General features: G+C 42.4%; 5 protein-coding genes across 14 annotated transcripts in view; 2 read left to right on the top strand and 3 right to left on the bottom strand.

Moving 5' to 3' along the window:
* Nucleotides 1-6,683, bottom strand: part of KIAA0753 (KIAA0753 ortholog) — a 76,011-nt gene extending 69,328 nt beyond the window's left edge. For 3 of the 4 annotated variants that reach the window (XM_077165612.1, XM_077165611.1, XM_077165613.1), the window contains exons 1-2: nt 6,542-6,671; nt 1,148-1,310 (exon numbers count right to left, since the gene is read on the bottom strand). In XM_077165612.1, the coding sequence (XP_077021727.1) occupies nt 1,148-1,240 (93 nt within the window). In that variant the 5' untranslated portion in view covers nt 1,241-1,310; nt 6,542-6,671. Of the gene's footprint in view, nt 1-1,147; nt 1,311-6,541 lie in introns of all 4 variants that reach the window. The other variant, XM_077165614.1, reaches the window with a different exon arrangement.
* On the bottom strand, nt 1,322-6,442 carry LOC143688067 (uncharacterized). The gene is given in 2 exon segments (XM_077165608.1): nt 1,322-6,135; nt 6,138-6,442. Coding segments are annotated over 2 exon segments (3,408 nt in total). The 5' UTR covers nt 6,223-6,442; the 3' UTR covers nt 1,322-2,812.
* On the top strand, nt 6,649-9,124 carry TXNDC17 (thioredoxin domain containing 17). The gene is made up of 4 exons (XM_077165620.1): nt 6,649-7,153; nt 7,693-7,774; nt 8,157-8,232; nt 8,876-9,124. Exons 1-4 carry the CDS (start codon nt 6,784-6,786, stop codon nt 8,942-8,944), a joined length of 597 nt encoding a protein of 198 aa, XP_077021735.1. The 5' UTR covers nt 6,649-6,783; the 3' UTR covers nt 8,945-9,124.
* A 962-nt stretch (nt 9,125-10,086) lies between these two features.
* MED31 (mediator complex subunit 31) lies at nt 10,087-16,819 on the bottom strand. The gene is made up of 4 exons (XM_077165621.1): nt 16,428-16,819; nt 15,531-15,608; nt 15,151-15,247; nt 10,087-10,459 (listed from the first exon to the last, which is right to left on the bottom strand). Exons 1-4 carry the CDS (start codon nt 16,453-16,455, stop codon nt 10,267-10,269), a joined length of 396 nt encoding a protein of 131 aa, XP_077021736.1. The 5' UTR covers nt 16,456-16,819; the 3' UTR covers nt 10,087-10,266.
* The window catches only part of C6H17orf100 (chromosome 6 C17orf100 homolog), a 109,804-nt gene continuing 102,039 nt past the window's right edge, over nt 16,643-24,407 (top strand). For 4 of the 7 annotated variants that reach the window (XM_077165625.1, XM_077165624.1, XM_077165623.1 and 1 more), the window contains exons 1-2: nt 16,643-17,642; nt 21,228-21,301. In XM_077165625.1, the coding sequence (XP_077021740.1) occupies nt 16,968-17,336 (369 nt within the window). In that variant the 5' untranslated portion in view covers nt 16,643-16,967 and the 3' untranslated portion in view covers nt 17,337-17,642; nt 21,228-21,301. Of the gene's footprint in view, nt 17,643-21,227; nt 21,302-22,534; nt 23,445-24,407 lie in introns of all 7 variants that reach the window. The other 3 variants (XM_077165628.1, XM_077165627.1, XM_077165622.1) reach the window with 2 other exon arrangements.

The raw sequence follows: 24,407 nt of genomic DNA, 5'->3' as shown, positions 1-24,407 counted from the left end.
TCATATATTGTTGTTAGCAACATAAAATGGTACAACGACTTTGTTAAAAGTCCAACAGTTTCTTATAAAACTAAATATACACCTACTTTATGACCCAACAATCTCACTCCAGATATTTATCCAAGAGAAAGGAAAATACAGTCACAAAAAGTTCTGCAAAAGAATGTTTATAGCAGCCTTATGTATAATAGTCTCAACTGGAATCAGCCCAGGTGTTCATCAGTTTGGAGGATGGATAAATAAACTTCAGTATACTCAAACCATGGAATGTAACTTAGTACTAAAAAGGAACAAATCACAAGGATAGATCTCAAAAACATACTAAGTGAAAGAAGGCTTACACAAAAGAGCTCATACTATATGATCTAACTTACATTAAGTTCTAAAACAGGTAAAAATAATCTATGATGAGAAAAACCAGAACAACAATTGCCTTTGGGAAAAAGAGCAAAAGAGAACTTCCTGGGATAATGAAAATATCTTGATAGGGGAATGGGTTACACATGTGTATATATTTGTCAAAATACAGCAAAATGTGTGCCTTTCATTGTATGCACATTTTATATCAAAAGAAAAGAAACTATAAACAAAAATGGAAATTTTATTAATGATAGTGCATGCAAGAAAAGCAGCAAGTTAGGGTACTGATGCAATTTTCTCTGAAATATGTCAAAAAATAAGATGGATTGATGCATGGATCCCTAGAGGGATCAACTGAGGGATTATGCAAGAAAAACAAAAATGAAATATTAGTGGAACCTAGGTCTTCACCGTAAAATTCTTCCAATTTTGCTGGAAGTTTGAAAATTTTCATAATTATCAAGTTGGAAGAAAAGACATTTTGGAGACAATTGAGTGATGTTGACTAAAGACTGGTTATTAGATTATATGAAGGAATTATTTTTTGACCATTTTCTTAGGTTTTATGGTTAAGTAGGAAAATCTATTTTTAGAAGATTTAAAAATATTTAAAGTGAAGTCTGTAACTTATTTGAAATAGTTATGCAAAAAATTTAGATGGATAAATGGAAAATAGGGCAGAATGTCAACTGTTGAATCTAGAAAGTGACTTAAAAGTTTTCCTTCAACTTTTATGGTTGTAATGTTTCATAATAAAAAGTTGAAAAAAGAAAAAGCACAAAACTACCTGGGTCTGAAGCTCCCTGGGGTAAATCCTCCCATCCAGTTGGGCACCAGGTGCCAGGTGCACACAGGTTGAAGTTGGTCTGCCTGGCCCCATCACATCAGATAATGCAGAACAAAAGTGAAAACCTAGTTCTCAGTCAACAGTTCTTCCCTAAGATCATTGCCTAAAATGAAAGAGAGCTACTTTCAGACAAAGAGTCTTAAGACAAAAGAAGAGAACAAGCAAAACACAACAGCATGATCATAGAACAACATTTTAAGAAGTAGCACATAACCTCATACTAAAGAGCAAATGTTTAAGGAGAAGTATAAAATAATTTCTTCCATTTACAAAAGCAACCACTTTTGAAATTCTTATTTCTAAAAGAACAAGGGAACTGACTGCTTCAATGACAATCTCTTCTTATTCCAAATTTCAAATTTCAAGGGTCTCCAGCAGGACATTATTCCAAAAGTAACTATGTTTTGAGAAACTAGCACTTTCCAGCAAAACAATTTTGTGGACATGTAGTTCACATTAGTAAATCCTAACTAGTAAAATCACAGTATGCCTCACTCTCTCAGATACCCTAAATGGACATACTCTAAACGGCTCTAATTAAACCTGCAGGTTTTAAGCTGGATCCTCCATTAACTACTGGAATGACCATTCTAAATCTTCAATTTCCCCATTCTTCAACCATTCTGTACACACACAAAATGAAATAATAGATATTAAAGTGGTCTGTAAGCTACTATACACATATCATTACCTCTGTTCTAAATGTGGTGTTCACCACACACTCGGTTTTCTCATATCATTATTTACCTATTTCATGGTTATATGTCTCATCTTCCCAGCTAGACAAAGTTCCCTGAGGGCAAGGGCCTCGTCCTGCTCTTCTATTTCCCACAACACAATGCTCTGAGTATGGCAGGCAACAAACACTTGTTGCGTTAAGCTGAATTTCTGTACACTGACTAGTTTTAAATGCCTTGGGGGCTTTGTTTTCTCAGGGAACCCATAGCAAATTATCTGCAAAATTCAAGGTTTAAAAAAATCCCAAATTTAAGTTTTTTAATAAATCCAAAGTTTGTAGACTGGATCTGCCTAAAGACGAAAAAAATAGAAAAGGAGTTGTCCAAGATTCCTTCTTTCTAAGGCTGTGAGACATGATCAGAAATAACAGATGGGAGGAAGCACATGAGTGAGGCAATCCCAACAGACTTGACAATATCACAGTTCTAGTGCAGAGGCCACAGAATGGAGCCTGCAGAATTGGGACCAGAGGCCTCAGCAACTTCTCTGTGGTCAGTACTTTCCTCCTGGATGTTCCACGTGCCAAAGACCAACTAATTTTTCACCACTAAAGACTAGGTGATCCCCATGGATCCAGGAAATCTTGAGTGATGCTACACATTTATACACACACACACACACATTCACAAAGTCCAGGGACACCCATCCCCAAATGTTTCCCCTATACAAAACCCTGGGACGCACCTCTCCTTGCAACCTGTCTCTTTCCCACTGCTCCAGGAAACTGCCCAGATCCTGGGAAATAAAGTATCTCTCTCCCCCATCCTGAGTTACCCCTACAGTTTGTGCCTTCATCCAAAATCCAGGACAAATCTCCCCACAACCTGATCCATCCCAGAGTCCTAGGACCCACCCCCCCAAAACTGTTCACCACAATCTGTCCTCCCCCACAAAATTCTCTCCCAAATTGTTCCCCCTCACTCTGACTCCAAACACTCTTGCATCGTGTCTCCTCTGCCTCTGTGGTGGATGACCTCTAAAGTGGCCATGGCCTGTTTCCTCTCTTGCAACTGGGGACATCTTCATGGCTTCAGGTACCTCCCCAGTCATCCTTGTCCCTGACACTCCAACATTCCCATAGTCTATTGCTTCTTCTACAGACCATGGACAGCCCCATAACCTGGTCCCACCCCTACAAGTATGAGATACGCCCACAGCCTGTCTCCTCCCTGCCAGTCCTAAGATACTTCTACTTTCTGACTCCTTCACTAAGGGTCCAGGCTGCTCTGTGGACTGCCCCCTCACTATTTTCAGGCCTAACATGTTCCCATTACTTTCTTCTTGTGGAGACCCAGTCACCCACACTGTAGGAGGCCTCTGCCCAGCCACAGGTACTCCCACAACTGCAAGTACCCCCAAAGACTGAGGCACCCTAAGGGCCTCAGGGACAGTTCCATTCTGTTGCCTTCTCCACAGGCCTGAGATACCTTTAGAGCCAGTCTCTTTCTCCACAGGCACAGAGATCCCAGCAGCTATGGGCACCTTAGTAGTCTGGCTCCTTTCCCATATGCATGAAATGTCCCCAGAGCTAGTAGCCCCTACCACTGGCCCAGGGACCCCAGCAGCTGTGGGCACTCCCACAGCTGTGGAAACCCTAATAGCCATGGGGATCCTGGCAGCCTGTCTTCTTCCCCCCACGCCTAAGAGACCCTCAGAGTGTGGTTCCTCCCCCACAGGTCCTGGCACTCCCGTGTCTATGTGGAGTTCCCCAACCACCATGGGTACTCCTGCAGTCTGTCTCCCTCCCAGCAAGCCTGAGATGTCCCCAGAGCCAGTCTTTTCCCACATGGGCCCAGGCATCCTGGCAGATAGGGGCACCTCCATCACTGTGGAACCCTTAGTGTCTGCAAGTACTCCCACAGTCTCTCTGCCTCCCTGCAAGCCTGAGACATCTCCAGAGCCAGTTTCCTCCCACTCAGGCCTTGGCTGCCTGGGAGCCACAGGCAACCCATCAGCTGTGAACAGCCCTGCAACCACAGGTACTCCTGTGGTTTGTCTCCTTCCTAACAAGGCTGAGACACTTCCAGAGCCAGTCTCCATGCCCAGAGAACCAGGAACCTTAGAAGGAGTGGGGAGCTCAGCAGCCAGAGGAACCCTGGTGGTCTGTCTCCTTCCCCAGGATCCTGGGACACCCCCAGGATCTTGGGACTTACCCACGAGCCCAGGCACCTGGGAAGCCACAGGAACCTCAACAGCCTGTCTCCTTCCCTGTGAACCTGGGAAAGCCCCAGGACCAGTATCTTCCCCAACAGACCACAGCTCCTCAGAAGCTGGGGGCACCCGTGAAGTCATGGGCATTCGGGCAGTATGAACCCTTTTCCACAGGTCCAACACATTTCTACGATTGGTTTCTTGACTTTTAGAATCAGACACCCACACAGTGGCAGGAACCCTTCCAGACCCAGGTATACCCACAACGGTAGGTAACCCTGGCAGGGCACACCTGTGCTTGGGTACACCTGCTGTCCCCAAGAACGAAATGTCCCGATAGCTCGTCTCTTGATTCACAGGCCCAGACACCATTAAAGCTGTAGGCACCAGAGCCTCTTGCTGCCCCACAGCCTGCCTCCTTTTCCGCAGGCTCTGCACACTCCCACAGCATGTCTCCTCCTCAGCAATGTCTGCTGCTGTGTCAGCCCCAGGCATCCCCAGAGCCCACTGCCTATCCCACAGGCCCAAGGCACCACCAGAGCATGTCTCTTCTCCCATGATCCCTGATACTCCCACAGCCTGGGATACCTGCCCAGGCTGTTCTGTTCCCCCCAGACCTGAAAGACTCCCACAGCCTGTCTCCTCCTCCAAAGCCCCAGGTACTCCCATAGCCTGCTCTATCTCCCACAGACCCGGGGCACCCCTAGAGTCCATCTCCTCCACATCAGGACCAGATACCTCTGCATTCTGTGCAGTGTTCCACAACGTTGGGTCACCTCCAGAGCCTGTCTCTACCCACACAGCTTGTCCCCTTTCCCTGATTCCAGGGTCATCCCTATATTTGGTTTCTTCTTCAATAGGACAAGGCACCCCTACAGGCTGTCCTGTGCCCCATAGGCCAGGGATACACCTGGAGCCTATCTCCTCCACAACTTGTCTCCTCTGCCACAGGCCAAGGGTACTTGCAGAATTTTTCTTCTCCTCCACAGCACTGGGTACCACCATGGCAACAGGTACACTTACAGCCTTTCCCCTTCCCCATAATCCTGGAGTATCCCCACAGACTGCCTCCTCTGCCAGAGCCCCAGGTGCCTGCACGGACTGTTCTCTCTGCCACAAACAGGAAGCACCCCCACACCCTATCTCTCCCTCCATAGCTCTGGGCACCCCCATAGCCTCAGGCCACCCCATGACCCAAGGCACTCCCACAGTCTGTCCTTTTCCCCAAGAGCCTGGGGAATCCCCATAGCCTATATTCTCCACAGTCCCAGGTACCTCTACAACGTGTCCCCTCCACCATAGACGCGAAGCAATCCCAGAACTTATCTCCAGAGTCCCAGGCACACTCACAACAGGGGGAACCCTCACAGGCTGCCCCTGCCCACACAAACCGGAGGCTGCTTCAGAGCCTGCCCCTAACCCCATTGCTGTAGTTACTCCAGTGGCCTGAGGAACTGCTCTAGCCTGTCCTTTCATCCACGGTCCTGTGAGACCACCACAACTTGTTTCTACCCATGAAGCCCGGCTAGGAATGCCCCTTTCAACTGGCCCTTCTCCAACAGGCACAGGACAGAGCTCAATTCTACTGCCTTCCCCACATCCTGAAGCTGCCCTCATTGCTTGCACCTTCAACCAAAGTTGCAGAATGCTCCCGTGGCTCAGATATCCGGGACGACCTTTTCTCTCTTGGCCTTGAGGACTCCCATAGTCTGTCTTCTCCTCCTCTCCAGCCCCGGTCACCCACACAGACCCAGCAGGCCCCACCACCTCGGGTTCCCCAACAGTGCCGTTCACCCACACAGCCCACGGGTCCACTACAGCCTCAGCAGACCCTGCAGTCCCAGGTGTCCCCGAAGCCTCATTCGCCGCTGCAGCCTCGACTGTCTCTGTATCTTGTCTCTTTCCCCATGGCCGCTGACATTCCTGCAGTCTTTCTGCACCCACACAGAGAGTCTTCCACAACGACCACCTCGCCCGGCCGGCCGCCCCTGCAGCTGACCTCCTCCCCCACGGCCTCCGAATTCCCCGCCACAACCTGCGGGCCCCACACAGCGAGGGGGCATCGCCGCCGCTGGCTCGCCCTCGCGCAGCCTGGGCAAGGCCCCAAGGCCAACCACCCGGCTCATAGCTCCAGGACGCTTCCTTTCTTTCCCACGCAGCTCCCGGGCACTCTAACACCTCGCTCCCACAGCTGCTCTCCAAAACACACTCACACACTCAGTCCCAACCCTCGCAGCCTTCCTCTCTCCCACCCCCATCCCCACCCCTCCCAGTCCCTGACGCCCGCCCCCAAGTCCGGGTCCCCTGGAGCCTAGGCGAGAGAAGATCAAATTGGAGTGAAGAGCGGCGAAGTCGGAACTGCGCTGGGTGAAGGTACCCTCTCCCCGAGGTCCGTGAGTCCTAACGAAGCTCTCCAAAATCCCCCCAGCTCCGGCCCGAGCCCACCTGGCCCGGGTGAAGCAGGATCACGGGGAGGTAGACCAGCGGCCTAGCTTAGGCCTCGCTTCCGGCCGCAAGCCCCGTCGCCATAGCAACAGGCGCAGGGTGGCTTGGGAGCCGTTAAGGCTCCGAGCCACCTGAAAGTTCAGGCGTTGCAGGGCGGCAGATTTCGCAACCAGTGTACAAGGGGTCGGGGCCAGACCAGATTAGTGCGGAAGTTTGGATTTGGGGGAAGCTAAAGAGTGAGAATGGAATTACAGGGAACTAGCTCCAAAGGACCCAAGGAACCAGATCAGAAAGACTATGCGGATGAATTATGGCCTTCGGAGGCTCCCGTACCTCAAATTCCTGCTGGCCTGGAGAACCGCCCTTCTCCCAGCCCCTCCCGAAAAAGCTTGTCCCCGCCCTATGTGGAACCCAGCACCACAGCAGCCGAACCCGAGATCTCTCGCAATCCACAACAAAATTCCGAGATGGTCCACTACGAGGAGGTGCGCGTGTCCGGCTTCGAAGAGTTCAACCAGGCCTTGAAGCAAAACAATGGCAAAACTATTTTCGCCTACTTTACTGGTTCTAAGGACGCTGGAGGGAAAAGCTGGTGCCCGGACTGTGTACAGGGTGAGGCTGGGACTCGGGTTGGGGGGAGGGGGGGGGTTGCTATCCAGAGGATGTAAGGCCAATATCCTGAGAGAAGTTGGCAAGAGGGAAGGAGGGGAGTCTTGTTCCCGGAGACTCGCAGACCGATCGGAAGTGTCATCTTGACCCCTTTCCCTCCTGTTCTCTTAAGTCCTTCCCCACCCGGCCAGAGCACTCTTTTCTTTACTATCAGTTCATTCGGACCGAAACAATCCTGGAATCTAGTTCTTCAAAACAGTTATTTCACTTCCCCAATATGATTAGTGTTTCACGAGACACGTGAGTTAGCCTCCTTTCGTGAAGTTAGCAAGTACGTGCTCTTCATTGTCCTGAGCGCTGTGGGGTGGGAGCTATCAGAGAGTACTTGTACTTGACTCCTAAAGTGAGCGCCTGACTTCTGAGTTAACTTCAGATTAAAGTCTGATTACTTGCCAACAATGGCGAGGGAGTGGGAGTGGGTTATCAATGCTTAGCTGGTTAGAGCTGATGTGTAATTACTTTATATCAACTTTTTTTAAAAGCTGAACCAGTTGTACGAGAGGGGCTGAAACACGTCAGTGAAGGATGTGTGTTCATCTACTGCCAAGTAGGAGAAAGACCTTAGTAAGTGGCAACGTAATGCTATATTTCAGACATGCACCACTCTTGAAAATTTAGGCGGGAAGGGCTCTGATTCAGGTTCTGTGTTCTAATGTAATGTCGGATAAATCAAACAAGTGGTGAAATTCCAGCCACTTATATTAAGGATAATTCAATGAATTTGACCTAGTTCAGATCTTATTTGACTTTACATTTATTATATATGTTAGTCACACTTTAAATGAGAACTTTGCATAGGGTGAGTCATAGTCTTCAAGATTTTTTTAAATGCTTGTAACAATAACGGTGATTGCTAAAAGATTAAATAAAGGGGTTTATCAGATATTAAGCAAACTATAAAAAAATAAGTAAAAATTTTCACAATCACTTTTTCTTTTTGGAATAGCTGGAAAGATCCAAATAATGACTTCAGAAAAAATCTGAAAGTAACTGCAGTGCCTACTCTACTAAAATATGGGACTGTGAGTATTTTGGTTTAAATATTTTGGGACTATAATTATTTCCTACACCCTGTCAAAACTGTCTTTTATCTTATTCTGGATTCAAATTTGATAAGATCCTGCCATTTTTTCCCAAACATCAAAATGCTGTTTAGAATACATTATAAACCTACAACCTGGCTGTCCATCCCAGTGGCACTCCTAGTAAACTATTAATAATGCAGAGTATCTAAATTTTAGGACTTCTCCATGCTTTTTCTTTAAGCCATTCTTCTTTAAAAAAAAAAAACAAAACTATAAGTTCTCAGAAAGTTGGCTGACTCCTAATTGCTTAAAATTCTACCATCAATAGCTGTTTTCCTTAATCCATAATTGTGGTTGAAAAAAAGAGGGTACCTCTAGGTTAGTCATGCCCCTGGTATTCTCAATTAAGGAACTGAAGGGAAGAGGATGGCATGGGGCATGCTGTTTCCTGTTTCAGTGTAGGGATTCATCTTGAGGCAAATATTGTAACTATTTCATAAAACTTGTTACAACCAGTTGATAGTTTCTGAATAGATGGGCTAACCTCTGTCCAAAGATTTGTTATTCTAGATAGAAAAACCCACTACACTCATAACATTTTGTAGCAGTGAGATAAGATTTGACTGCTTTTCTCTTACAGCCACAAAAACTGGTAGAATCTGAGTGTCTTCAGCCCAGCCTTGTGGAGATGCTGTTCTCTGAAGATTAAGATTTGATGATGAAGATTAAGATTTGATGATGGCAATTGTACCTTGATTTCCTGACCTTGCTATAGTATAAACAAAGCCGCATAATTGCTTTGAATTCATTAGCAATAAATAATGATGGTGTTCAAAGAAAAAAACATATGTCTAGACAAGTGTGCTATTAAAATGCTCACAAACCCTCAGTTTCCTTGTACTATATAAACACCTTTAAGATATGGATAAAATAAGTCTTCAGGAATAACTATATAAATAACTAAAAGGAATGTATTTTTGGAAGTGACAGAAATATGTAAAAGCCCTCACCACTGTAGTAAACAGCATTAACTCTCTGGGGAATTAAGACTTTTTACCTTAAATTCTGTGAAGCGACAAAGCAACTGATGTTCCTAAACACTTTTTTTTGGCTTTAGAATGTAGAACTTAACCTTGCCACTGAAGGAAAGCACAGCATATCTAATCCAGCGTCCACTTAATACAGGCAGTTTGTTTTGCAGCTGTCTGAACGTGCTTCACTTGGACTGAAGTGGGTGGCCAAGACAGGACTAAAAAGAATATATAGCCTAGTACTGTGAAAAACTCCAGCCCTTATGTCAATCCCTCTGATTCTCCAAACTTACTAGCTATGTAACCATGGGAAAGTTCTTTAACCTATGTAAACCTCAGTTTCCTTCTCTATAAACAAGGATTGTTCTGAGAAATGTCAGCTTTCCCAAGAATAATCAAGCACAAGTGTCTGAGGCTCCACATAATTTGTTCCAGCCTGAAGTCAAGTCTAAACGTGACTCTTCAAGTTTATCTTGCAAAACAAGCAATGGCAATAGTATGTCCTCCTTTCATTCAGACTTTAGAACCTTTAAGCAATCTTTGCTCGACAATTTAAAGAAGTCATATACTGTATTCTCTTCATTCTACAAATAAGGGGTGGAGCAGCTGATCCAGAGGCAGTGAGATTCCAGAAGATGGATTTGTCCAAGGCACCACTGAATGTCCTAGCCTTAAAGTACCAGTACACGTGGTAGCCCTGCCCTTCCTCACCTCCCCCCATCCTCCGCAATCCTTAAATTGGTCTGAAGCATCCAACTTTTCAGTTCTTCTTCAGTTGACTGTATTAAATACTATAAAAATGTACAAAACCACAGGGAAATCAAAGTAGAACAATTCTGTTTTAACAGAAATAATCTATTAACAATAAAAGTCAGTTGGATTAAACAGCACACTAAAGGCTCTAGGTACTATCACAATAAAGATAGGTAGAGTCTTTTTTGTCTTCATGGTACAAAAGAAATATATACATGTCTTAAGAGCCTGGTCTGTATCCAACTTGTCATTTTCCTGATGTGTTATTTTGCTGTTGCTGCTCTGCCAAGGCTTGCTGAAGGCGCATCCGCTTCCGGGAATAGTGCTGCCAGTGTAGAATTTGCTGTTCATCAATAAATTTTGCACACTGAGCATTCACCAGCTCCTTGCGGAAGTGTTCGTATTGGAGCAGTTCTAACATGTGTAAGCACTGAGGGTACCTGAGTTTAAGTTACAAGTTAATGATCAACATAATATAAGTCAATAATGTCAAGCTTTAATTCATTTACTCACTTAAAAATGATATTGTAGCCTGTCATTTCTATAAAATAACGCAGCATATTCTGGTGATATTGGTGGTTTTTTCCCCTGCTTATGCAGAGAAGTTAGCCATCAAAATTTCCAAAAGTAAGAAAGTTTAAGTTCAGAAAAACTAACTTGCCAAAGGCCATACATAACTGGTGAGCAGAGTAATATTTGGGGCTAAATGGTGCTATTTTAGTTTTCCAAGGTGAGAAACATGAATAAATATTTTTATTTTAGTAATTATGTATTTGAAAAATATTCATTTCCATCAACAGTGATAAAAGACAACTCTTATTTAAAAGTGAGTCAATTTCAAGAACTATGCACAAATACTGTACACTAGTTTTCCACAGACATACAGCAATTTTGAACTTGATGTATACTGTAGGATTGAACAAATAAGTATATTATGGATAAAGAAAACCAGATTTCTGGTTATCAGAAAAAGTTACAGATAAGGAAAGGGGATTAGACTAGAACTAACCCTGTGTTACTGAACTGGTACTGAAAACAGTTTTCCCTTGATTTTGAAGACAGACACATAAATATCGACAACACACACAGACAGCCTAGAAGCAATGACAACGCAATACCAATGGGCATTTAGTGTCCAGATCATTGCTTTTAAATACTATTTTCAGGGTTCCTTGAAGAAGTGGTTTATTCTAGGACTAGGGCAGGGAAAGTATAAGGTGAGCCTGGAACAGTAAGCAGTGCCAGAACAACAACAAAAAAAGTGCTCAAAAGATGAAGTGCTCAGTAAGTGAGAGTAAGAAATACATATCTGAAATAATTAGAGCAAGAAAATATGTAATTATAACCCATGGCAAAAAGTAATCTAAGAGTCCATACTGATAAAATTTCCTCAAGGAAAAGGGAATGCTCAGCCTTACAATAGAATCCCAACTAATAAATGTAGAAAGATGGATTTAGAAAATCACTATAATAAAAATTGTTGCAGGCAAGACTCTCCACTCGATGTTAAAGTTAGTGGGCAGGGCGGGCCATGAAGCTCAGCGGCAGAGTTCCTGCCTGCTATGCCAGCGACCGGGGTTCGATTCCCAGTGCCTGCCCATGCAAAAAAAAAAAAAAATTAGTGGCAAAAGTATGATATAAAATAAGATGTTTACATAGTCTCAAACTATCTCCCCACAAGATACTTAATAAACACAACGGGAAAATAGTAACCTGACTGGAGAAATCTGGCAGCCACCACCCTAATCAAGTGATCAAAGTTAGCAATACCAGTAGTGGAACAAATCAACTTCATGGAACTCCTAACATGCTGTATCAAGAAAGATCCCTTTTGCATCAAAATCATGAAAGCCAAAAGACTGAGGAACTTAGATTAAAGGAAACTAGGAAAACATGACAACTAAATGCAACATATTTTCCTAGCTGGATACTGAATCAGATATGAGGACATTAGTGAGACAGCTGGGAAAGTTTAAATGAGGTCTAGAGATCAGATAAAAACATCATATAATGTTAATGTCCTAATATTGATAACTACTGTGATTATATAAATGTTAATATTTGGAGACCCTAGGTGAAGAATATATAGTAATTATCTACAATTTTTTCAACTTTTTTGTAACTGTAAGAAATAAAATTTGAGTAATTAAAACTAATTTGAGGGTGGGCCACAGTGGCTCAGCAGGCAGAGTTCTCACCTGCCATGCCAGAGACCCAGGTTCAACTCCCAGTGCCTGCCCATGCAAACAAACAAACAAACAAATAATAATAATAACTGGAGCAAGTAAGTGATGTAGTGAGTATATATAAAGCAAAAATCATACAAGTAATATACAAATAATTAAAGTACAGGAAACAGTATACTAAGGGCAGTGCTTCTCAAACTGTAACATGCATTTGAATCACTTGGACTCTTAAAATGCAGATTCTGATTCAGTAGATCTGGGGTAAGGTCTGAGCTTTACATTTCTAAATAAATTCCCAAGTGATGACAATACTGTTCGTCTGAGGACCACATTTTAAGTAGCAGGGCCCAATACCATGCTGTCTTCCCAAGGTATTAAAGGTTTGCTATCTACACTCCAGAGATACAAAGTTGCTTGTAACTGCTGTTAGCTTAGCCTAGAGTATTCTACGTACACCTGCCAGTTTAATTTCTTTTTATGAGTGCATCACTAATTAAAAAGAACTGAGTTTGAATTCCAACTCTGCCATTATAAGCTGGGTCACCTTGAACGAGATCTTAATCCCTCTTAAGTTCAGTTTCTTCATATGCAAAATGGGTTCTGATGAGTAGGAGAATATGATCTCAACTAGCAATGAATCACTAACTGACATTTAGATATGCAGTGATCACTTATCACATCAAATTTGTAGAAGACAAAATGCTCAGAACATATTAGATGGCAGAGTAAGGAATTACAAATACACTCCTAATAGGCTACAATTATAGCCTTAAATCAACAAGACGAAACAGAAGACTACGAAAGTTCTGCATTTACTTTTTAAACAATAAACAAAATATGGACAACCCAATTAACAGCACTGACAAAAAAAGAAATTGAAAGGTTTTAGCTGAAAGTGCCCAGTAAGTCAACCATGTGCTGACATATATATATATATACACAAAAGGTAATGTAAACTTGGGCGGGCAGTGGTGGTGCAGTGGCAGAGTTCTCACCTGCCATGCCGGAGACCCAGGTTTGATTCCCAGTTTCTGCCCATGCCAAAAAAAAAAAGCAAAGTAAATTTAAGTTAAATAGAAGTGTAATGTCCACATAAGGAAAAGAAATGCCAAATAAGTCCCCCATACCCTGACCACTTCTAAAGGACTATGTAGTTCTTGGCTGAAAAGATATCAACCATAACTGCCAAATATCTCAGAGGTACCTATATTCACGAGGAGTCTGGAAGTCATGTCACTGGAGAAACAGCTGAAGGTAACGAAAAAAACATGTAAGAGATACAGTATAGTTACAGGTAGTAACTATTGGTAAAGCTGGCCAAGTGACGAAAGTGTCTAGAAAAGGCAGCTGTTCCTTAGCTCCAGCCAATGTATTGAGGAAATGAAGACCTGGGGTTAACGAGTAACTGGAAATCAAGATTATTATATGAAGCATCTAATTTTATTTTATTTTATTTTATTATTATTTTTTTTTACATGGGCAGGTACCAGGAAACGAACCTGGGTCTCCCACATGGCAGGTGAGAACACTGCCACTGCGCCACCACTTTCCGCCCAAGCCTCCAATTTTAAATACTGACAATTCTTTAAAGGTTAAAACCTTATGCAGACTGAATGAAATATTCAACAGGAGTCAATGTGCAACCTCTCCTGAATTTAAATATCTGAAGTACAAGTCTCAGGAGGGCATAGACTGGGTCCAGGAATAATCCAGGCACAAAATTGGGAATAATGTGTTGAAGCTACATGTAGGTATATTTTACTCAATATAAGGAAGAACTTTCTAACAATTGTATCTGGCCAACAAGGAACTGACTGCCTCTTTGTGAAGTACCACTGGAACTCGCCAGAGTTCAGATGATTTCTCAGTAATGTTGCAGGTGAGATTGTACTTGATGGTGTATAAGGCTTCTCCCAACACTGAGTCTGTAGATGTACGGACATACAACATGTTGCAATCTAATTAAAAAGTATTTTCTTTGGAGTATTAAATAAACAATTGATTATGAAGAGGAAGTAAGGTACACAGAGTCCCAAAGGCAGTTGGAGGACTTACACTCCATGAATTAGCTGTTATTGGGCACACATCAGAAAAGTGACTTGGGGATAAGGAGTAAGTATGAAATACTTTCCTTTCAAACTTGTATTTATTTAAAAAAGAAAAATCTTTCACTATTGCTTTTTGGTTACATGGCTGAGAAAAAGCAGAGGTGTGAATTCAAGATTTATTTTTTACCATTGAAAGGGAACAGATTTGTGGTTATGATATGCCAAAAGTGTCTGCTGCTCAACCTGATTGGTCAATAAATTAGATGTGTATGTATTATATACGTATATTAATGAGATCATGGACATGAAGCACTTAGCAAAGCCCTTGGCATATGGCAGGCCCTAATAGGTAAGGTTACCTCTTCCAGGAAACCCCCACAAATGCCCCTTCCTGTGTTCTTTAATTTTCAACCTATAGCTATATCATTGGATTTACAGATTGTGTGTTCTGTGGGATCAGAAACCCAGGGAAATGGAGTGAGTATTCCAAGGTAAGGTCAGACAAGATGAGGCCAGATAACATAAGATCATAAGTCAAAAAATGAGAATGTAGTTTATTCTGCAAGCAACAGAATGCCACTGAAAGGTTTTAAACAAGAAAACAACACGTTCCAATTTACATTTTTAAGAAATCAAGTTGGCTTCTATGGAGAAAACACGTTTTGCTTTGTTTGATTTGGGGTGGAAGGAAGGAAGAATGGAAGCAGGGATAATTGGAAAGCAATCCAAGTTTTAGAGATGAGGGTGTTTTCTATTAAGATGATTGCCACTAAAAGAAGTGGAAAATGCAAAATATGTTTTTTCCAATGTGAAATGAAGAAGTCTGTTAAATATCAGTGTCTTGGAGTATAGTAAAATATATACACACTTATTTAGGATTATAAAAATTAAACTTACTTTAGATACTTGGCATACTCTGGTTCTTTCCAGTAAAGCAAGTACTTAAGATAATTAACAAAAGCTTTGTCTTTGAAGTAACCTCTTTGGGCAAGAACTGAAAGGCATAAAAAAAAAAAAATACATATGTAGGTCAAACCAATCCTTGGACCACTGGTTTGTGACCCCTGACATAAAGAATTCTATTTACATAACATCTCCACCAACATACACTGAATTCAAAACACAAGTTCCAGTTTGCTTAATTGTATCAATATAGGAGTATATCAGTAATCCTACTTATGTTGAGAATGTATAAAAATAAATCTATGAATTGCAACTTTTCTGTCAGAAATCATTAATATCAGCTACTCAATTTAATGAGGTGCTCAACAACTTACAATTAAGGTAATTTGGGTTGGCTAAACATTGCACAAATTCCAACTCCAGCTGAAAACGAAGTCGATTTCCAGCATCATCTAGGAGAGAAGACAGCAAAAATCACCCCCAAAAAACTCACTATATATAATACTGAATTGTAGGGGGGGAAAACAGCAGTAAAGATACCTGACTAATACTGAGATACATTTCTGTATAAAGAAGGGCGTGTGATGGTTTTCTCAAACTGGATGATGGAGGAGATATAGCTTCCTTAGAAGTCTAAGAAAACTACAGCCCTAATTAAGTTTGGAATTTTTCCAAAGTGAAAGCGAAATTAGCAAAGAAAACAATGCACAAGGGGCAGGATAACTACCACCTGAGGAGCCACTATGTAAGGATTATAACAGGGATCATCAGGGTAGGTTGTAAACCTGCCTCTTCTTATTTTAATAATACGCTATAACAATAATTGTAAACAGCTAATTAAAAAGCTAAATTAATAAAGAAAAAATCAGAATGCAAGCTGAAAAAGAAACTACGGAATGTGAAAGTTCACGAGCATGTGCATATGTGAGAAGCAACAACAGCAAAATACACGTGTGTTGACGATATTCCAAACTTATGCAAACTTGAGACTTAGAAAACTAATCAAGAGACTAAGATATAAGCCCTCTTCCTTAGCTTCGCCCACGCCTAGAAGGCTGGAGGGTCGCTGCTTAGATGAGAAGTAAGGAGAAAAGATTTGCGAACAAACGAAACTCTGAAAAAGCAACATCGCCTTGACCTTCCTAGATGCTACAAGGGCCATTGCCCCTTCTGGTCAGAACTTAAATCCTTCCGGGGGTGAAAGGCCTGGCAGGAGGCCCAGCGGGACAGTGTCCTATTTGCGAAGACTCGATGCTCAGAGCGCCACTTACCAGTCTCCATAGCGACAGCAGCGGCCATTGCAAGCAAAGCCACTAAACAGCCACTACTCAAACAAAGCAACCGGCCAGAACAGCAGGGCAGACTCCGGAAGTCACCGCTTCAGCTTCCCGTCCCGGGGCAGCGTGGGATACAGGGCGGGCGGAGCCTCGCTCGGAGGCGGGCGGCCCCGCCCATCCCTGCCCCGCCCCGGCCCCGCCCCCGCAAGGTCTCCCAGGCCGGGGAGCAGGTGCACCAGCCAGCTGAAGCCCGCCCCGCCTCCCCTGACGGAGCGTCTGAGGGGGAGGGCCCACGGTTTTGAAGGGAAATCTCAGCCCCGCACAGGACTGTCGTGCTCCCGCGTCATCGGGTCATGTATTCTCGCCTGTGACAATAACGTAACCTTTCACCACTGTGCCTGCGATGATGTAACACGTCATTATGACGCCATTCCTTACCATGGGGCCCTGTGACGTAGCACACCGACGTAACTGAGGGAACTCACTGGGCTGGGGGGCCTCCCGAGGCCTCCTTGGCCCGCAGTACACCCTCGAATGGCCTCGCCCCATCGGGGAAAGCCCCGAGTGGAGACCGCCGGCTACAAGGAGACGTCGACGGTCCACGTGGAGACATCGTCCCACTGCGTGGAGGCATCCTCTCGGCAGGTGCGAACGTCTTCCCATCAGGTGGAGACCTGCCAGCGTCACAGCGAGGAACCCACCTTTTCCCCCTCTGGGAAACGGCTTCTTTGCTTCCTGGAGGTGGCCTCCCAGCATGTGGAAACCACTTCACAGCGCACGGAAACGTCCTCCCGTCAGGTCAGGGCCTCGTCTATGCGGATGGAGACGTCTCTGCACCGTGGAGAGAGTCTTCCCCGGCGGGACCAGCCGGCAGCCAGCCAGAATGTAAAAATGACGCGATGAAATGCCTACCAAAGGCCACATGAAGAGGCCATGGCGCGTAGCCATAGCAGAATTGCCTCCGGGTTCCAGCTACTCAGTTGCCAAGTGAACAATCATCCTTGTTTTCATGAAACAGCCCATAAATCAACGTCAGCAGTAGGCAGACTGCAGTTTCTGGCCTTGGCCAACATTTATTGACTGTGGACCTTTCTGCTTTTGACCCAGTGAACTATTTTAACTTGAAGCCAGCACAAGAAGTTGTCAGACCTATGACACTGTATTAATTGGACTGAATGGACAAAGAGGCGGTTTGAGCTACCAAGCCAGGTGAGTTTTACATTCATACTCAGTGATAATGACCTTCATAGCTTCAAATACAGAACAAGGGACCGAACTGAAATCATGACTAGTGGAAGCATTATATGCCTGTTAAAAACCTGAGGATGAGAAACAGACTCGCATAAATGAATTGATTAGCCTTTTTTTTATTAGCCTTTGTTTATGTTTCCGAATAAGTGATTAATTATTTTTTTATACTAAGTTCTTGTTCATGGTACCATACCCATATAGGTCAAAATGTATTAAAAATCGAAGGTAAGGGGTGGAGTGCCAGGATAGTTCAGTGGTAGAATTCTCGCCTACCATGCAGGTCTCAGCCCGTGCACTCCCCCCACCCCCCAAAAATTCTTTTTTTCAACAAATGGTGCTGTAATAACTGAATACTCATAAGGAAAAAGTATGAAATATGATCCCCCATACAGCATATTAAAAAAAAATGAAAGTAGGCACCAGTAAAAATTCAAGAATGATCTTAGAAGGTAAAGTGAGAGGTCATTGAAACTTGATCCAGATTCGAGGAAAGTGAAAGGGAGGAATATGTATTGAGTACTTCCATGCCAGGCATTATACTAAGCACTTGGGTAGTAGCACTGAACAAGACAGACAAGCTTCTCGTGGAGTTTACATGCTGGTGAAGAGTCAGACAACAAACCTATGATTAAAGACAGTTTTCTGTTTTGATTAGCACCATGAAGGAAATAAATGAGTAGTGGGCTACGGAATGAGAGTAAGAGTGTCCTTTAGGTTGGATGGTCAAGGAAGGCTTTGCAGAGGACTCAACATTTGAGATTTGTATGGGTGAACAGTGAGCCCTACAGAGACTGGAGAGAATGCATTCTTATGGCAGAGGGAACAGCAAGTGCAAAACATTGGGTGAAAACAATCTTGGCATGTTTAGAGAACAAAAAGAATGTGTATCTGGAGCTTAGTAAGCATGGGGAACGGTGGCATGGAAGATTGATGAATTTAGAGAAGTAGGGTTCTGTGAACCATGGATTTTTTTTTCTTATATTGTGAAATATAACATATAGAAAAAAGCAATAAATTTCAAAGCATGCTGCACCAATTAGTCATAGAACAGATTTCAGAGTTTGATATGGGTTATAGTTCCACAATTTTAGGTTTTGCCTTCTAGCTACTACAAGACACTGGAGACTAAAAGAAATATCAATATAATGATTCAGCAGTCATACTCATTTGTTAAATCCTATTGTCTCTGTTATAACTCCTCCTCCTCCTCTGATCTTCTCCAAATCTTTAGGGGTTTTGGGTTATGCGTATTCTAACTTTTTCATATTGGAAAGGAGTGTTGACAGTATGGGATAGGGGGATGAAACTAGTTGTTCTTGGAAAGGCTGGCCCTCTAGGTTTTAGGACTTCTCTGGCCTAGGAACCTATTTGGAGGTTGTAGATTTCTGGAAAATAATCGTACTGCATGGAACCTTTGTAGAATCTCAGATAAAGCCCTAAGTGTTCTTTAGGATTGGCAGTAATGGTTTGATTGGGGTTTAACGAACCATGATAAATAGCAATATCTAGCTGAAGCCTGTGTAAGAATAGCCTCCAGGGTAGCCTCTGGAATCTATTTGAACCATCTCAGCCACTGATACCTTATTTGTTACAAATCTTTCCCCCTTTTGGTCAGGAAGGCATTGTCAATCCCATGGTGCCAGGACTAGGCCCATCCCTGAGAGTCATATCCCACGTTGCCAGGGAAGCCATAGATTTTCTTCCAAGGTTATTGGGAAGACATTGAAGGGTTTCAGCAGGACAGTGGCATAATGCAATTTACATTATTAAAAGAGCCTTCTGGCTTCTGTGTGTAGAGTGGATATAGGATGGTGGCTCTCAACTGTGAGTGGTTTTGTTCCTCAGAAGACATTTATCCATGTCTAGAAACAGTTAGTCAATAACTGAAGGAGTGGGGTGCATCTAGTAGTCAGAGATGCAGTTAGACATCCTACGATGCACAGGACAGCCCCAGCCCCCATAGCAAAGAAGGCTGCTGTGAAAAAGCCAGATTCTGGTTACTAGATGATTGTTTTTCTTGGAAGGATATGGGATCCAATACCTTCTTTATTTTCGCTATTCTTATTTCATAAGTGTTTCTTCTAAGTCTCTTCCTCCCAAATTCATTTATTCATGTTTCAAAGCTGAAATCCAAAATGACATACAGGGCAGAAAGTATCAAAAAAGGTGAGACATGGGGAAGGAAAAGGATGTGACAGTATATTGACCATACATGCTGTTTTTTACAGCAAGTTCTCCAGCTTTAAAATTATCCTGTAAGTTGAAGAAGCATATGTCTTTTTTGTGATGATTTTTAATGTACCTGCTATATATTTTAAGTGTGTGTTACCCATACTGTGTGTCTTCCTCCTCATATTGTCCTCTTTTGGAAGCTCCACAGAAACAAGGATGCTGTTGTATTTGTGATGTGGCACCATGTGGGTAGAATAAAGAGCAAAGAGCAATACTCTCCCTCCATGCTTAGCCAAGAAAGTTTGTAATGGCTTGATCTAATAATCCTTCGGATTTATTGCAGAAGATAATAATTGTGATTTCCCTTCAGTTATTTCCAACCAGGTTAGTTTGAAAAACTATGCAAGTAAAAATCCTTCTAAGGAAGGAGTCAGTCCTCATTCTCCTCAGAATTCACTCATTTGTTTATAAGCTAAGGGCAGCTTGCAAAATTCAGCATGTCTTTGCTATGCTGTTGAAAATACTTGAAATGCAAGATACCATTAATCAAATACTCTTTCCCCAGGCCACACAAGCCATGAGGAGAATCGAGAGTCTAACCAGCAAGGAATTTTACTGAAGTTCTCATCTAAATTTACTAGGATTCCTGTTCCTCTATTATTTCTGTTTCCCACCTCAGCATGGCTAGCACAGGTATCCAGGCCCTGGATACTTGACTTGGCCTTTTCACCATCACCTCCTCAGTCTTTAAATGAACAACCTTTTTCCTCTCTGCTTATCGCACCAACAGCTTCTGTAAGCACTTATCTGTCTGTTAGAATCATATGGCTACAAATAACAGAAGACCTGCCCCAAAGTGGCTGAAATAAATAGGAATTCATTTGTCTCACACAATAAGAAGCCTGAGATAGACCATCTAGGCTAGTGTCTCATCCCAAAATGCTTTTGTGGATCCAACCTGTTCATATTTTTCAGTTTTACCATCCCTAGTTCATTAGCTTTTGCCTTAAGATTTACTACCTTATGATTACGAGATACTTCTGTTTATCTCCAGTTCTCACCTCTGCATTCAAAATAGACAAAAGGGATGAGGGAAGGAGCCAAGGATTTTCTCCTAGCAAGGCTTTGCCTTATTTACTGTTTAAATCTCATTGGCTAGAACTGGATCATAAGACTACCCTTAGCTACAAGGGAGGCTAGGAAAATCAAGCTTTCTAGCTTCCATGGGAAAGAATGTGATTAGGAATTGGTGCTGAGTAAGCCAATCTATAGTTTTTGCCATACCTTCTTCCAAGTGTGACACTTCATTTAGATGATCATCAGTAGTTCTGTCAGAACCCTAACATGTAACCTTGTTCTCTTCATCTTTAGCGTATCATTGATCAAAGGACTTAGAGCGTGTCCTGAAGTGCTGAGGAGCAGAGCATCTGATCACTGATCCTACGGTATTTAGAACCAATCTTTGCTTTCCAGTGCAGCGTCTTGATCTTGTTTGTTATTTTCTCTCAAGGTTAGAGAAATGTTTGCCAAAGGGTCTCTGTTCATTGATTATGAGATCCCGGTCATCCAAAATCATCCGTGGAGTGAGTTCCTACATGGTGTGTCATGGAAACACAAGAAACTATCAGAAAATGGCAGCTTTATTACTTAACACAGTACAAAGGGTCCAAAAGAGCAGGGAAAGAGAAACCGTTGTGGCCAGTCTCCCGGGAAAGCCTAACTGCTCTGGTCAGGGTCAGTGAATGGCAGCTGCACATACCTCACTTTGCATCAGAGACAAGTGACAAGTTTGTGCTGGCCAAGGCAGGTATTTATCTACCCCAAGGGGAAGGGGCTCTGCTACTGAGAGTTTCCTGCCCTGATAAGCATCTAGGTTTCTTGTTCCTGGTTTCGGAGTTTAAGGTCAGACCTTTTATTAAACCTAACATCTCTTCTGGGTGGTAGTATGGAAACAGGCTAAAATATTATCACACCAATAGAAGAGGAGGTGGTGGGTAGGTAAGGGCTGGAGTTTGTTGCTGAATGTGTGTCCGTGACTTCCCTAGCAGGTGATATTTAGATTAGACCATTTTCTGTAATTGATGTTTTTTCCTCCACTGGTTGTAGTTTCCTGCTTCTTTGCATGCCTGGTGATTTTTTTTTTGTATGCCAGACATTTTAAATTTTACTTTGTTGAATATGTTGGAAATTTTTATATTCTATTAAATATTCTTGAGCTTTATTCTAGGACACCTTAAGTTACATAAATTGTTTGATCCTCTTCAGATCTTGCTTTTAAGCTTTATTTGGTGGGTCCAGGGTAGTGATAAAACATGGGCTAAGCATCATGCTCAATAGTGAGAGACTGAAAGCATTCTCCCTAAGATTGGGAATGAAACAAGGATGCTCATTTTCACCACTATTATTCAATATTGTACTAAAAGTTCTAGCTATAGCAATCAAGCCAGAAAAACAAATAAAAGGCATCCAAATCAGAAAGGAAAAGTAAAACTTTCATTATTTGCAGAGGACATGATACTATACTTGAAAATCCTGAGAAATCTACAACAAAGTTTCTTGAGTTAATATATTCAGCAAAGTGGTGGGACACAAGATTAATGTGCAAAAATCAGTAATGTGTCTATACACAAGCAATGACCTAACTGAGAAGAAAATTAAGGAAAAAATTCCGTTCAAAGGAGACCAGAGACACCCCTACCTGGATACTGAGATGATGCTGAGCATTGAAATTGGAAAAGGATGACATAAGCTCCTGGGGACAATGAGAACAGCCTGGGGCCAAGGCCACACTCCAACTGTTTGTATAGATGGCAGCTGCAAAAATAATGGAAGTGATAGTGCAAAAGCAGAACTTGGAGTCTACTGGGGACCTGACAATCCTCTAAATATTAAAGTGAGAGGGTTTCTGGATGGCAGACAAACCAAAAAGCTGAACTGCAAACAGCCCACAAAGCAATTGAGCAAGTGAAGAGCCAAAACCTGAATAAACTCACTATTGGAACAGATAGCAAGTAACAGAATGTGTTGATAACTGTAAAGAAAATGGATGGAAAACAGCTTCTGGAAGGGATGTTGTCAACAGCAGATTTTGAGAAGATTGATCAAGCTTCCCAAGGAATGGATATTCAGTGGAAATATGTTCCTGTTCATTGTGGCATCAAGGACAGTGAAGAAGCTGAGAGATTGGCTATGGAAAGATCTAGAAAATAGGACACTTTTCATCATAGGAGTTACCTGTCCTCTTGGAGCTTTATCTGCTGGTGCCCCCCTATTTCCAGACATTTCTTAACATCTTCCCATGAGCATCTCCATATAGAACTTGGCTTCTCATTCTTGTTTCTACCTTTTTCTATTACTGATACAATTCTTTGTCAAGTACAATGTAATATTAAAATAAAAATTCATTCAAAATAGCAACTAAAGAAATTAAGTAGCTAGGAATAAACTTAGCCATGTATGTCCTTTACATCCATGTAAAGGATTCTATGTACAGGATGTCCTGTACATAGAAAACTACAAAACTTTGCTAAGAGAAATCAAAGAAGATCCAAATAGGTGGAAAGACATTCCCTGTTCATGGGTAGGAAGGTTCAATTTTTTTTTTTAATTTTTTATTTTTTTATTAACGAAAAAAAAAAGAAATTAACACAACATTTAGAAATCATACCGTTCTACATATGCACTCAGTAATTCTTAACATCATCACATAGATGCATGATCATCGTTTCTTAGTACATTTGCATCGGTTTAGAGGAACTAGCAACACAACAGAAAAAGATATAAAATGTTAATATAAAGAAAAGAAATAAAAGTAGTAATAATAGTAAAAAACAACAACAACAAACAAACAAACAAGCAAACAAAAACAAAAAAAACCCTGTAGCTCAGATGCAGCTTCATTCAGTGTTTTAACATGATTACTTTACAATTAGGTATTATTGTGCTGTCCATTTTTGAGTTTTTGTATCTAGTCCTGTTGCACAGTCTGTATCCCTTCAGCTTCAATTACCCATTGTCTTACCCTGTTTCTAACTCCTGCTGAACTCTGTTACCAATGACATATTTCAAGTTTATTCTCGAATGTCCGTTCACATCAGTGGGACCCTACAGTATTTGTCCTTTAGTTTTTGGCTGGATTCACTCAGCATAATATTCTCTAGGTCCATCCATGTTATTACATGCTTCATAAGTTTATCTTGTCTTAAAGCTGCATAATATTCCATCGTATGTATATACCACAGTTTGTTTAGCCATTCTTCTGTTGATGGACATTTTGGCTGTTTCCATCTCTTTGCAATTGTAAATAACGCTGCTATAAACATTGGTGTGCAAATGTCCGTTTGTGTCTTTGCCCTTAAGTCCTTTGAGTAGATACCTAGCAATGGTATTGCTGGGTCGTATGGCAATTCTATATTCAGCTTTTTGAGGAACCGCCAAACTGCCTTCCACAGTGGTTGCACCCTTTGACATTCCCACCAACAGTGGATAAGTGTGCCTCTTTCTCCGCATCCTCTCCAGCACTTGTCATTTTCTGTTTTGTTGATAATGGCC

This window comes from Tamandua tetradactyla, chromosome 6 (genome assembly GCF_023851605.1).
Source record: "Tamandua tetradactyla isolate mTamTet1 chromosome 6, mTamTet1.pri, whole genome shotgun sequence".
NCBI classification, from domain to species: Eukaryota; Metazoa; Chordata; class Mammalia; order Pilosa; family Myrmecophagidae; genus Tamandua; species Tamandua tetradactyla.
Note: the sequence above shows the minus strand (reverse complement) of the source record. Positions and strands in the feature narration are given on the sequence as shown.